This window comes from Bubalus bubalis, chromosome 17, assembly GCF_019923935.1.
Source record: "Bubalus bubalis isolate 160015118507 breed Murrah chromosome 17, NDDB_SH_1, whole genome shotgun sequence".
NCBI classification, from domain to species: Eukaryota; Metazoa; Chordata; class Mammalia; order Artiodactyla; family Bovidae; genus Bubalus; species Bubalus bubalis.
Window position 1 is genome coordinate 11,225,692 of NC_059173.1, and position 15,170 is coordinate 11,240,861.

Sequence of the window (15,170 nt, forward strand, 5' to 3'; positions counted from 1 at the left end):
TCCATCCACACGATGATTTATAAAGTGTCGACTCTGTGCTTCTCTCACTCAAAGCTTGAGTCCCAAGGGGACACACACACACACACACACACACACACACACACCCCAGTGGCACTTCTCCTGGGTGTGGCTGAGTGCTGCAGGGGAGAGCTGGTGTGGCCCTTGTGAGCTGGAAGGAAGCACAGATGGGTCGTGTCTGGACTTGATTCACATTATGGGGTTGGAGGGACATTCCAAGAACTGCTGGTCAGACAGGGAGACTGGACCTGCTCCAAAGAAATGGACCAATGGCTGTAATCGGTGGAATGGCTTTGGCCCTTCAGGTTATCTCTCCTCATTGTAAAAAGGAGAGTAAATACTGCCTCCCATGCGGGGCTGAGGGGAGGGTAAACTTAGTTACCTCCTGAGAAAGGACATCGAAAACCAGAAATCATTTTATATAGTACAAAACACACACAAAACATTTTATATAGTACAAAGTACAAGTACAGGGTAAACTGAGGTACCTCCTGAGAAAGGGCATCAAAAACCAAAAATCATTTTATATAGTACAAAACACCCATGAGGAATTATTATTATGCAACATGCGCATCAGAAGTAATAATAGTAATAGTCAACACTTGCTGAGCTCTTCTTTTGTGCCAGGCACTTTTCTAAGTGTGTTACGTGCATGTGCTCACTTTAACTATCCCAGTGAGTCTAGGAATAGTCACTTTTCTTATTCCAATTTCACAGATAGGGAATTGGAATCTCGGAGAGGTTCAAAGGCTTGTCCTAGTTCACATGGACAGTGAGTGGAGGGGCCGACGGTCAGCGTCAATGCTGCAGCAGATCGGAGGCCAGACCTGGAGGAAATATCAGCTGTCCTGTCTCCCCCAGGGGCCGCGGGGCTGCAGGCTTGGGGGAAAGGAGTCTCAGCTGTCGGCCACAGGCTGCTTCTGCTCTGGAAAGGCGCCATGTCTATCCCACCTTTTGGCTCTCGGAATCCTGGCCCCTCTGCCCAGAGCAGTGACCACTGCTCCTTCCATCCACCTAAAGTGTCTCTTCCTGACCTGCCAAGCCTAGACTATCCCTCCCAGCCTATGTATGTCCCTAATAGGAGATGTCCTTGATGATTTATAACAAGCCTGTCTCTGTATTTGGCTCCCTCCCTCACTCATCTCTGTATTGACAAGTATTTATTGAGCACCGACTAGGTGCCCCTAAACTATTATAAGTGCTAAGGATACCGTGGCCCAAAAAAAAAAAAAAAAAAAAAGACAGACAAGATGGCTGATCTAATGGAAATAGCATTCTAGTGGAAAGACACATAATGTACCAATGAGTTGATTTCAAACAGAGACAGAGCATGGTGAAGGAAGTAAAATAGGGTGAAATGACCAAGAAGGTAGATGCTTTAGATGGAGCAATCAGAGAGGGCTTCTCTAAGGAGGTAGCATTTAATTTAAACTGAGAAGTGGATAATGAGAAGTCACCAGCCACAGGAGGATCTAGAGGAAGTGCATTCTAGACACAGGCAACAGCAAACGCTAAGACTCATTTATTCCTTCGGCAAGTAAGTGAGTGCCAACTGTGTGCCCTGCGCTGTGCCCAGTGGGGACATAGCAGTGAACAAGACAGTCACAGCCTTACCCTCATGGGGTTCTCAGCCTAGCAGATAGAAGTCATTAACTAGGCAATTGCACAAATGATTAACTGATCATAGGTGTGCCAAGGGCTCCAAGGAAGAGGAGGGTCTATGAGGATGAGAAGTCCAGATAAGTCTTCCTCTGCCCTGTAGGCTCAATGCCTATCCCAGACTGGGCACATGGTTGGTGGTCAGGAAATGTTTGTTGAATGACTGAATGAGTGTCTTCTTGGTGCCTGCCTCTGTCCTCTTCAGCCACCCTGGGTGCCCTGGAGTTCAGCCTTCTCTATGACCAGGACAACAGCTCCCTGCACTGCACCATCATGAAGGCCAAGGTGGGTGAGGGGCCAAGCTGGGGACCGCTCAGTCTGCTCTGGCATTTCTAGGGGACTTGGGGAGGGCATGGGTTATTAGGCCTGTCTCCTTCATGGCCTTGTCTGTCCGTGACAGTGACAGTAATGAGAAAAGCGCAGGAACTGGCCACGGCTAATTCCTTTCGGGGAGGACTTGCTGTGGGGATGGTCCGGGAGGGGTTTTACTTAACTGTATCTGCCTCCTGGGAATGAAGGCAACCAAGCTTCAAGGGCAGAGCTGAGACCTGCCCCATCCACAGCCGCTGGAGGGCACTGCAGAGATGTCACCCGGGAGGCAGTGACAGCCGATCTTGACAGCTGACAAGTCACTGAACAGCTCCTTCTACAGATGTGGCTGTCAAGCGGGAGTAGCAGACAGTCAGGGGCCTATTGTTGCAGATCGGATGTGCTAAATTACCTCAATCGTGTCTGACTCTTTGCAGCCCTATGAACTATAGCCCACCAGGCTCCTCTGTCCGTGGGATTTCCCAGGCAAGAATACTGGAGTAGGTTCCCATTTCCTACTCCAGGGGATCTTCCCAACCCAGAGATCAAACCCACATGTCCTGTGGCTCCTGCATTGGCAGGCAGATACTTTACTACTGAGCCACCTGGGAAGCCCTGTTGTTGCAGATACAAGGACAGTCATCTGGCCTTCTGAGGGGGCGGGAAGGGCAGACCAGGTTGGAAGAGCATCTCTACACTGCAGGTTTCAGGGGCAGTGAGCCGACTCCACTCTAGCCCCCGAGGAAAGCTGGATGATGCCAGTGCCAACCCCAGGAAATATTAAAAACTAACCAGGATCTCCCCTGCCCCAAGTCTGGTCTATAGAGAACAAGCAAGGCTCAGGAACCAGACTTCCTGAGTTCTAACACCAGCTCTCCTGCTCCTAGCTGTGGGACTTGGGGGAAGTTACTTAACCTCTCTGTGCCTTGGGGATAATAGTAGAGCCTCTCCCATAAGGGCAATGGTGAGTATTATACAGAAGGTAGCTGGGTATTCCAGTTTGCACAGATGGTCCCCATTATGCCTGTTGCCTTGCTAAAATACTTAAGAACTCTCCTTCCCACTCACAAAATGTCCCAGTTTGGATGATCAGTGATGTGTGAAATGCTTAACACAACTTCTAGATCAACACACCCAGGTCACTTCTTCAGCAGGTGTTTAGATGCATTTACACCCCCACCCCCAATAACATGGTGAGGTAAGGCCCTACATTATCTTTTTTAATTTTCACAGGAACCTCTGAGGAAGAGATTATTATTAGCCCCATTGTACAGATGGGAAAACTGAGGCTTAGAAAGTTAAAGCCTGAGGCTACTCAACTGGTAAGGGATAGAGCTGGATTTGAATCCAGATGTAATGGCCTCCAGCTTCAGAAATGGGAGAAAGCCACACCATGACAGCCCCCTTGAGACAGGGGCTTAATGACTTACGGGCTAGGTTGGTAATAGAGACAAGAAAAGCATGTGGAAAGTGTTAGGGAATGGTAGTAACTTTGGTAAACTGGTATGTTTACCAAACCAACATGTTCCCGTTTAAATGTGAAAACCACAACATCTGCTAATTCGCAAACTCACAATCCAAGCAGACATTCCAGAAATGCTTATTAAATAGCTACTGTGTACCAGGAACTGCCCTAATGCTGGAGAATGTTAGAATGAGCGAGAATAGGCTGTGCTCTCATAAACTTTGTTCTAGAAATGGATAAGAAACCATCACCTGAGTATTATTCGGGCTTCCCTGTTGACTCAGCAGTAAAGAATCCAGCTGCAGTGCAGGAGACACAGGAAACCCAGGTTCCATCCCTGGGTCAGGAAGATACCCTGGAGAAGGAAATGACAACCCACTCAAGTATTTTTGCTGGGAAATCCCATAGACAGAGGAGTCTGGTAGGCTACAGTCCATGTTGCAAAAAGTTGGACATAACTGAGTCGCTGAGCACTCCTGCACACACGAGTATTATTCACCCTCTGGGGCTTTCTACAGATTATTTTGTCCCATTTAATCTTCACAACAAACCTATGAGGAAGGTTCCATCATCATTCCCATTCTATAGATGGGGAAATTGAGACACTTGCTCCGGTCACAGAGCCAGGAAGAAGTGGAGCTGGGATTTGAACCTATGTTGTCCAGCTCAAAAGCCTGTGCTCTTACCCACTAGTCTCCCCGGCCAGATTTACCCCTTGCATCCTACTTTATGGCCTCCTGTCCCCGTATAGTACTAACAAACACTGATCATGCTTAACTTATGCCAGGACCAGAGCTCAACCTTCACAAATGAGAGCTCCTTAACTCCTCCAAGAATCCCATGAAGCATTGGCTGTGATCAGCCCCATTGAACAGATGGGGAAACTGAGGTTCCCAGAGATCACAGGATGAAACACATGAGATTGGATATTAGTGCTCTAAAAGGAGACCGTGGCAGCCCAGAGATAAGACACCTCCCCAGCCAGGGCCTAGGGAGTAGACAAAATGTACCTGAGCCCCAGGAATTTTGGAATTGCTCATACTAACAAGCCCAACTTAACTCCTATCCCAGACAGACTCCTTTCCCTATGGTTTATTTGAGCCCCATGTCAGCTCTAAAAGGGACCAGACAGAGACTGTGATCTCCATCACATGGATGGAGAGACTGAGGTCTCAGAAGCAAGTGAAGAGGCCAGGGCCAGAACGCAAGCCTCCTCTCCCTAGCCTTTTCTCCTCTCCCACCCATTCTGGGACATGTCCTTCCATCTCAGCAATAACAATCCAACCTTGATGGAGCACTTTCAGTGTGCCAGGCACTGTGCCAAACACTTTACAAGCGGGAATGCATTTAGAGCTTACTAGCCCATGACACATCCCATTTGACAGGTGAGGAAAATGAGGCTCAGAGAGGTTAAGACACTTGCCTAAGATCACACAGCCAGTAAATGACATGCCCAGGCTTTAAACCTCATCTGCCTGATTCCAGTGCTCATTCTGAGATGCTGTATTTCCTTTCTCTTTCTTCAGAGGAGGAAGCACACAGGGTGGACCGATAACTGCACATTGCCTTTGATAGCTGAGTAAGCCCTCCCCAGGCCCTCACACCATTGCCTTCTTTCTTACAGGGACTGAAGCCCATGGATTCGAACGGCTTGGCTGATCCCTACGTTAAGCTGCACCTCCTGCCGGGAGCCAGCAAGGTACCATATGGCCTGGGCCTCTCAGCAAGCCGGGCACATGGGCTCTGGAAAGCACCCAAGGTTCCCAGCTCAGAGCCTAAAATAGCCATATCTGCCCCCAAGCCCCCACTTCCCTGATTGGCAAAGTCCTTGCACGGGGTAAGGCATGGGCCAGAGCCATCCTCCTTCAAGAGGCAGGGGCTCTGCTCATTTCTCCAACTCAGAAACCAGGGATCCAGTAGACAAACAGATGCCATGGTTATGCCCTGACCTGCTCAAACAGCTATAGTGACTCCCCAGTGCTGACCATGGTCATCTCCCCACCCATTTTGTGCCGCAGCCAAACATCTCTCAACAGGGATGAACAACTCTCTCCAGATAACTTGAGAAAATATTCTATCATTAAGAGAAAATGGGCCCCCGTCCCTCCTACCTTTCTCTCCCATTCCACCTCACCTGCTGATCATTATTTTGCTCTGGGGAGGAAAAGTGGGATTAATTCACCTTTCTTTGGATTGACCCCCTCAGAACACAAGGCTGGAAATGAAAGTGTGCCTTCTTGAGTTTTATTTTTTGCTTTGTGTTCATTTGACATGAATGTCCTAAAAACAAAGCTGACTATATACTTGGTATATACTATACACGTGATCTTAGGAAAACGCCTTTTCAAAAATTTCTGTAAGTATCAAATGCCCCATAAGACAAAAAAGGATACACATACATGTGTGCAGGCATACACACACACCCCACACACACTTTATCTCACTCTTTTTTGTGTTTAGATCAAGAAAAGACAGTCCCATTGCTTCTCAGCCTTAAGGCTAAGATCAAGTGAAGAAAAGACAGTCCCATCTGGCCATGGCCAAACTAGCTGGCCACTACTCCTATTCCGAGTGACATTTGCTTCTCCTTGACACTCTCTCCTTTGCCCACTCCTAAATCCAAACCTGCTTTGCTAGAGAATCCAGTCAGTCATACATGTTAGTATGAATTAGGCTTGTCACAAGGTGTATTTCTAGCCTCACTCCTAGAGTAAAATAAAAAATTTTGTCCCTTCCAAGGAATTTCCAGCATGGAGGATTCTATTTGGGGAAATTGAGAGAATCGTCCCAATATCCCCAGAAATTATGTCTTCACTGCCTAGGAGTGAGTGACTCTCATTTCTGCCTCCCTGTCCTGGAAATAATCATTTTTCTCAAAGAAAGACATTGTAACTTTCTAACCTTTATGAAAAGGTCAATGAGAGGGCCTGGAGGGAGGGGTAGCCCACTGTCTAGTGTTGGTGATGCACCCTAGAGCCTGACCCCGACTCCCCCGAGAACACGCACTTGGGAGAACAGAGCCCTGGACACTCCTAAGGGGAGTGGGCTCCTAAGTCACCCAGCCACTAAACGGGCCCAGGGGATGTGGCTGCAGGACTGGCTCCCCACTGAGGCAGGTGTCTGTCTGTCCATCTCTCTGGGTTCTAGTCCAACAAGCTTCGTACAAAAACCCTGCGGAACACCAGAAACCCCATCTGGAACGAAACTCTGGTCTACCATGGCATCACAGACGAGGACATGCAAAGGAAGACCCTCAGGTGCCTGCTGGGTGGGAGGGCGGAGATGGGCCACGGCTGGGCAGACAAGCACGCGTGATCCCCAGGAGCTATGCCTTAAAACATCTCAGGGTAGTTTTACTTCTAAAAGATGTTATCTATTTCGAGTAGACATTTTTGAAAGTACAGATAAGTGAAACTGTTAACATCTTGGCGTCTTGACATCTGGGTTTAGCGTGTGTATTTGTGTGTGTGTGCATGCAAAAGTATTTTTTTAAATAAAGTTAAGTATTTTTTAAAATGTTTATAAGAATGGACTATCCTATTGAATAATCAGCCAGCTTCACTTAACAACATACTGATGCCACTTCATATTCTTCTATAATGTATTAAAATGCATTAATGAGGAGGGCATGGCAACCCATTCCAGTATTCTCGCCTGGAAAATCCCATGGACAGAGGAGCCTGGCAGGCTACAGTCCATGGGGATGCAAAGAGTGGGACATGACTGAAGCCACTTAGCACTCAATAAATGAGTATATTCTTCTTGTGAAGAATTACTGAGAAAACAAAGCTGCCTTTAAATGTCCGTCCCTTCCTCAGCCTGGGTCTCTTTTTTCCTTCTGTGAGTGTGTATATTCATTATATACATACATGGTGGTGGTGGTTTAGTTGCTTCAGTCATGTCCAACTCTTTGCAACCCCATGGACTGTAGCCTGCCAGGCTCCTCTGTCCATGGGATTCTCCAAGCAAGAGTACTGGAGTGGGTTGCCATGCCCTCCTCCAGGGGATCTTTCTGACCCAGAGATCGAACCCACATCTCTTAGTCTCCTGCACTGGCAGACAGGGTCTTTACCTGGCGCCACCTGGGAAGCCCCATATACATACATATAGTGTACATATATATGCAAACACCATCATTTACAGTATAAGAAATATCTTTTCGAATATATCTGGAACTTGCCTTTTTCCTTAACAATATATCTTAGGTTTGTGGCCATGAGAAGACATTTAGAGCCACCTAATTTTTTTCAGGATATTTATTTTACTTTTTAATTAGAGTATATTTGCTTTGCAATGTTGTGTTGGTCTCTGCTGTACAACAGCGTGAATCAGCTGTATGTATACATATATCGCCTCTCTCTTGAGTCTCCCTCCCACTTTCCCATCCCAGCCCTCTAGGTCATCACAGAGCACAAAGCTGAGTTCCCTGTGCTGGACAGCAGCTTCCCATTAGCTACTTATTTTACACATTTTACACATTAGATCTACCTAATTTTTAACTGTTTCAGAGTATTCCACGGCATAGATTTATCACATATTTTTAAATGCTTTATTAATAAATATCATGAATATATATACAGGCTTCCCTGGTGGCTCAGATGGTAAAGAATCCGCCCGCAACGCGGAAGACCTGGGTTTCATCCCTGAGTTGGGAAGATCCCCTGGAGGAGGGAATGCCACCCACTCCAGTATCTTACCTGGAGAATTACATGGACAGAGGAGCCTGGCGGGCTACAGTCCATGGGGTCGGAAAGAGTCGGACATGACTGAGCAAGTAACACTTTTACAGAATATTAAAAAAACAGTCTTTCAAAAATCTTAATATTTTTTGTATTTGCTTCTGCTCTTTTTCTGGTAAAGAATTAAGCACTACAGATGCAAATTGAAGCTCCTCTTGTATACACCATCCCCCACCTCTTTTCTTCTTCCTTCCCCAGGGCTAACCACTATTCTGAATTCTATGGGTATCATTCCCAAGCGTATCCTATGCTTCAGCTGCATAATTATGTGTCTATAAACAGTATATGATATTGTTGGGCATGTCTTAAAGTTTTATGTGACTGTTTACCACTTTATTTATCCAGTTCCCTGTGGACAGACATTTAGACAGCTTCCAGCTTTTCTCTATTATAAACGAATTTTCAGTGAACATCCTTCATGCTTCCTTGTGTTCATATGAGTATTTCCTTAGGATAGAAATCAAGGAGGAATATTTGCTGGATCATAGGATATAGGGTGTGGGTCTTTTTAATTTTACAAGACATGCAAACTCCTCTTCAAAGGGGCTGTTCCAAGTACATTCCTGTCAGCTATGAAATTTTCTTAGGCACACATTTTTATAGCAGTGTAACATCCATTTAGAAAAGTGCACATGAGAAAAGTGTACAGATAGATGCATTTTCACAGAGTGAACACACTGAATTAAGAAAACAGAACAGCGCTGGACCACGGAAGCACCCCCCCCAACCCCGCCGCCCCGTGCCCCCTTTCAGTGAGAACCTTTCCCCAAAGGGGGTTCACCGCCCTCATTGCTAACAGGACAGCTTCACTTAGTCTAGTTCTGTACTTTATACAATGAAATCACACCACATCATTCTTTTATGTCTGTCTTCTTTCATTTAATATCTGTTTGTGACAGTCGCCCGAGTTGTGTGTAGTTGTAAGTTGTTCTTTCTCATTGCTATTTAGTATTCCGTTGTGTGGATATAACAGTTTCACTTATTCATTCTACTGTTAATGGGCATTTGGTTGACTTTCTGTTTGGGGCCATTACAAATAGTGCTGCTAGGAACATTGCAGTAGCTGTTTCTTGCATGCATTTCTGTCGTATATACACCTGGGAGCGTAATGACTGAACCGCAGTGTATGTATACGTTTAGCTCTAGTAGAGACTGCCAGTTTTCCATAGTTTTAGCAGAAACTGTTTTTACACTCCAACAAGCAGTGTCTGGGGGTTCCAGTCGCGTCCTCATCAACACTTTTCCATGTTGGCCATTCTGATGAGTGTGTAGGGGTGTCACATTGTGGTTTTTGCATTTCCCTGGTGAGTGAGGACAACATTATTTTCAATGTGTACTGTTAACGTTTCCAGGGTTATTTCATAATTTTCTTAAGATTTCTCCCCATTATAGAATACTTATGTTATTTCTGCTTTTTCACAATTACAAACAAAACTATAGGAAGGATCTTTAGTTATTTATTTTTGCACCTATGTCTTCAAGATAAATTCTTAGAAGTGGCATTGATAGGTCAAATATGGTGACTATTTTTAAGTTTTTGGAGACACATTGTCCTGTAGAAAGGATGGTGTTGTTCACACCCCTACTGGCTGCATGGTATGTGCACATGGGGCTCAGAAGGAGGGTGTTCTGACCCTCTAGAACTATGAACCTTGTTCAGCAATTTTTTTTTACTGGAGTATACTCGTTCAACAAATGTTGATGCCCAAGAGCAAGGTGCTGTTAGTTCCTATCTGCCTCCCATGCCTTGGTGAGGGGGAAATTCCTTCCTTCCTCTTAGTATATGTCAGGAAGAATTATCATGCCTCAACTTGTCCTTTGGGCCTCCTGAGGTACCTTTCTCATGACCAGCCAATTTTGTGTCTCTAGTGTACTTACTGCTGTACAGAATGGGTAGCAAAAGACAATACAGTGTTCTGGGATTCAGGAGCTTCAAATTCTGGTGCTGCCCCTTGTGTGATATTTAGTTGCTCAGCTGTGTCTGACTCTTTCGATCCCACGGACTGTAACCTGCCAGAATGCTCTGTCCATGGGATTCTCCAGGCAAAAATACTGGAATGGGTTGCCATCTCTGCCCCTTACTAGGGAAAAATTATTCAACCTTTCTGGGCCCCAGTTTCCTCTACAAAGTGGGAAACCATAGGTTTGGGAGAAGGGAAAGAATTAAATGAGAAGAGGTCCTAGCCTAACTTTGCAAAACATGCTGCCGAAATGGCCATAAAGCAGATGAAAAGGCAGCTGAGCTTCATTACTCATCAGGGAAATGTAAATTAATACTACAACGACATAGATACTATGGCCTACTCAGAAATGCAACAGTTAAAACTGACAAAATCGAAATTAGAATGAAGAACAACCAGGACCTGCATAAACTACTGGTAGGAATATAATTGAAGGAACCTCTTTGGAAAACTGTTTAGACATTTCTACTGAGGTTAAATTTGTGCGTTAACCTCAGGAGAAGCTTGGCTCAGCAATACAGAAACACATGCATGTGCATACAAAAAGACATGAATGTGAATAGTCCCTTGCAGCTTCATTCATAACAACTAGAAATAGCTCGAAACCAAATGCCCATATGCAGCAACATTATTAGAGTATATTTACATGATGGAATACTATACAACCAAAACAAGGACAAATTACTATAGACATGGATGAATCTCACAGACATAATGTTGAACAAAAGAAGCCAAATGTAAAAGAATCTATACATCTGATTTTATTTATATGCAGGTCAAAAACAAGACACGGAATCTTGCCAAGGGGACAAAATGGTAATCTTTGAGGAAGTTAGTGACTAGGAGGAATCATGAGGGTCTTCTGGCAGCTGAAATGTTTTACATCTTGATCTGAGTGGTGGTTACATGGGTGTATGCATATTCAAAATTCAGCAAGCTAAAAATTTAAGTTTGTGCATGTTACTGCTCATTAAGTTATACTGTGATCAAGAAGAAATTAAAAATACCTGGCCTAGTGTTCAATAAATAGGATGTTGTATTATTCCTGTGCACATTATACGTTCCCTACCATCATCAATCGCACACAGCTCTTGGTACACAATAGGTGCTCAGTATATGCTCTTTTTTTTTCATTCCCATCCTTTATATTGACCACAGAATCTCTGTCTGTGATGAGGACAAATTTGGCCATAATGAGTTTATTGGTGAGACCAGATTCTCCCTCAAGAAACTGAAGCCCAATCAGAGGAAGAACTTCAATATCTGTCTGGAGCGGGTGATCCCGGTGAGTGCCTATGCCCTGAGGGTTCAGTGAGGGAGAGGATGGGATAGATCTGTCAGGTGCCAGACAGGAGAGGGGCTGTGGCAGCTTTGGGGAGGAGGGTGAAGATTTCAGCTCAGAACATCAGGGTTGCCTGCTGGCTATGCCTTCTTCCAACCCTGGTTAGCATCACTTCTGAAGGGCAGTGTGGTGTGGCAGAGCGGTCTGCCTGAGTTCAAAGCCCTGCCATGTTCAAAGCCCTGCCATGTCCCTGCTCCCTGGCCTTCGCCAAGGGTCTGAACTCTTCTGGGCCTCAGTTTTTCTTGTCTATAAAATGGACGTTACAGTAGCACCTGCCTCGTAGGAGGGTTGTGTGAAAGACATAACTAAAACAACCTTGCACATAATGAGCACGCATAAATTAACTGTTGTTATTATAGAAAATAATGCTGCCTTACCCACCTGTCAGTCAAGAAGTTCATAAAGCATCGCAGAGATACACAGAAGGCAGGATAGCATAGTGCTTAAGAGCATGGGCTCTGGAGCCAGACTGGGTTTGAGTCCCAGTTTCTGCCACTTGCAGTATAGCTTGAATCCCTTGACTTAACCCCTCTGTGCTTCAGTTTTCTTATCTGCAAAATGGGAAAATATGGTACCAACTTATAGGGTCTTTTAAGGATTGATGTGAGAGTACATATAAAGCATTACAACTGCTATTTCTCACCTTTTGAGAAAGAACGAGAACCACACTGAGGCTGTTCAATTGGGCTGCACCTCAGAATCAACTGGAGATTTTAAAACCAGAGCTTTACAAAACAGATTTCATGGGAGATCTCCCTGGATATTCTGACTTAGTGAGGAAGGGTGAGACCTAGCAATCTGTATTTTTACAGATAATCCAACCCACCCAGGTTTTTTTTTTTTTTTTTTTTTTTTTTTAACCTCTGAGCTACCTGGGGACCAGAAAGAGGAGGGAGTTGCTAAGATATGAGTCGGTGACTCTGCTCTCAGACACCGGCCATAGCCCAGCTTTCCTGCAATGGCCAGTGTGCCTCCTCACTGGGCAGTGAGCCAGGGCCCCCATGGAGATGCCTGCAGCATCCTCCCGCCAGATGGCCAGCCTCAGGAGGGACTCTCATGTGTGCCACACCGTGTTCTATAGCACCGACAAAGCAACAAGGAAAACTTTACACCGGATGCCAGGCTCCAATAAATCGCCAGATGTGCTAGGAGGAAGCCTTTCCTCTGGGTCTTTGCCTGGTAACAGCTGGCTCTTCAGGCTTCATCTCCTTCCCCTCAGTGAGTCCAGTCGGTCAGGACAGGGCCAGGCCCCCATCTGGGTCTTCAGTTACTGGGTCTGCTCATCTTGCTCTGATGGACACAGCCAGTCCCGGAGGCACAGAGGTGGCAGGACAGGCCTGTGCTGGCCCCAGAACCCTGCTGATCTTTGCTCTTAACCCTCTCACCATTGACTCCCTTCATGTGTCCCACCAAGGACAGGGATCTTCTAAGCACTGTGCCCTTTCCTCTGGACCTCAGTTTCCTCATCTCTAAAGGGGAGAGGTTGGATTTAACCAGTGCTTTTCACATTCTGTTCCCCAGAGGAGCCATGGGGGAAGAAGCATCTGGTGGACCAGATCTCAAGGCCCCTGTGCTGCTTCAACCAGAGCAGACAAAACCTTATCTGTTTTGTGGATCCGGTAGTCTGCCACTTACTGACTGGGGCAAGTGGTTTGACCACTCTGACCCTCAGTGTCATCATCTGTGAAATGGGGACATTAATACAATCTACATCATAGGCTGTTGTGCATTAACATGGTCTCTCAAATGGTTAGCATTTTATATATATATATTAGCTGAAAGGGGGAGTGTTGGAGGGCTACTGAAGCTTGGAGGACCTCTCATCATGGCTCTGGATGCTAGTGGAGGGGAGAAGGGGGCCTCTGGTCTTTCTTGAGTAGGGCGATGAGCCCCATTGACAGTGCTATTTTTCTTTTCTATCTTTTCTATCTCCCTCCTCAAGATGAAGCGTGCCGGAACCACTGGGTCAGCCCGAGGCATGGCCCTCTATGAGGAGGAGGTGAGTGCTGAGTAAAATGGAAAAATATAGTTGAAGCCACAAACAGGGTTTGACATCTCCCTTTTCTCTCCCTCAATGGCCCGTTTCCCACTCTTTCTCCCCAAACCACCCGCCTGTTGGTTCATGATGAGAGGTGCCTTTGCCCAGGGCATTAGAACATGAGACCAGGAGCATGCTTTTCACACCTGGAGCCCCCAAGGTGGGGGAAGCCCATCCTCTTGCCCACAGAAGACACCCTCGTGTTCCTTGGCCTTGTTTGCAGAAGCTCTTCTAGTAATTCTGCTGCACTAGGGCAATGGCACACGCCCCTTGGGAAGGCAGGGCAGGTTCTTTAAGCTGTGCGTCTGGCAGAGGCTCGAGTTGGGCTTCACAGCCATGCCCCTGGTCCCAGGCACTCTGCTTTTGAGAAGACTGGTTGGATGGGGGGTTCTGAGCTCAGAGTCGGGCTGGCATCAGGGTCAGGCTCAGTCTATGACCAGTGTCAGACTTGGCCTGTGACTAAGTCAGAATAAAGCCACCAGCCCCTGTGTGCCAAGGACTGGGCCTGTTGCTTTCATCATTTGCTCCCCCCTGGAGGTTGGAGGGGAGTGTCTGCTGTTTGTGGTGCTGAACTGCTCTTGTGCTGGCCCAAGTCCTCCTGCTTTCCACAGACTGTCTCTTAATGATCAGCATTCACGTTCCCAGAACCCGTCCGTCCTAGACCCACACACCCTCTTCTCCTACTGCAGCAGGTGGAGCGTATTGGTGACATAGAGGAACGCGGCAAGATCCTGGTGTCCCTCATGTACAGCACACAGCAGGGAGGCCTCATCGTGGGCATCATACGCTGCGTGCACCTGGCGGCCATGGATGCCAATGGCTACTCAGACCCATTTGTCAAGCTGTGAGTCAATGCCGGGGCCTGTCAGTGGGCCCGAGAGGGGGTCCATTGCAAATGGAGAACTAGAGAGCTTCCCCAAGATCATTTTACACTGAGCCCCCGAGAGCGCAAAGAACCTGCCCAAGGTCACACAGTGAGACAGATGCCCAGCTTAAGAGGTAATCAGTAGTGAAGCCCCAGACACCATCATCCAGGTTCTTAGTGATCCACTGGGAGAAAGTCCTGGCTAAGAGCACAGACTCCAGAGGCAACAGCTGGATTGAGCCCCCAGCTGTGTGACTGGAGGCACATGTTTCAACCTCTCTGGTCCCTCAGTTTCCTTATTACATATAAGGAAACTTATACATAAAACGCCCGTACAACGGGCGGTTGTACCATCTAGGGTTTGTTGAGGATTAAATGTGCATAAGGTGCTTAGGTAATGTCTGGCACCAGGTAAATGCTCTAATGCACACTGGTCATTATTAATGTTGATTCACTTTCTGATCTGTTAATTAATTATTCTCCTGATACTAGTTGGACATTTAGGGTCATCAGGAGGCTATTCCTATTCATTAAACTTAATTCATAATAGCCTCTTATGTCTCCTCTCAGCTGGCTGAAACCAGACATGGGAAAGAAAGCCAAACACAAGACTCAAATTAAGAAGAAAACCTTGAATCCTGAATTTAATGAGGTATGGTTGTCCCATTTTTTGTCATATGCTGTAATGGTTCGTATATGTGAAGGTGGAACAAATTCCCTGCTAGAAAGTTGTAAAGCACGTTTTTTTTAGAAAAAGCTTTCTTTCATAGATCA

At 46.2% G+C, this 15,170-nt stretch overlaps 1 protein-coding gene across 7 annotated transcripts in view; it reads left to right on the forward strand.

The window, feature by feature from the left end:
• RPH3A (rabphilin 3A) overlaps positions 1 to 15,170 on the forward strand; it is a 277,513-nt gene that overhangs the window by 257,887 nt on the left and 4,456 nt on the right. For all 7 annotated transcript variants that reach the window (XM_044930102.2, XM_006052994.4, XM_006052996.4 and 4 more), the window contains 7 exons: positions 1,883 to 1,962; positions 5,076 to 5,150; positions 6,599 to 6,708; positions 11,310 to 11,436; positions 13,436 to 13,492; positions 14,221 to 14,375; positions 14,967 to 15,048. In XM_044930102.2, the coding sequence (XP_044786037.2) occupies positions 1,883 to 1,962; positions 5,076 to 5,150; positions 6,599 to 6,708; positions 11,310 to 11,436; positions 13,436 to 13,492; positions 14,221 to 14,375; positions 14,967 to 15,048 (686 nt within the window). The remainder of the gene's footprint in view (positions 1 to 1,882; positions 1,963 to 5,075; positions 5,151 to 6,598; positions 6,709 to 11,309; positions 11,437 to 13,435; positions 13,493 to 14,220; positions 14,376 to 14,966; positions 15,049 to 15,170) is intronic.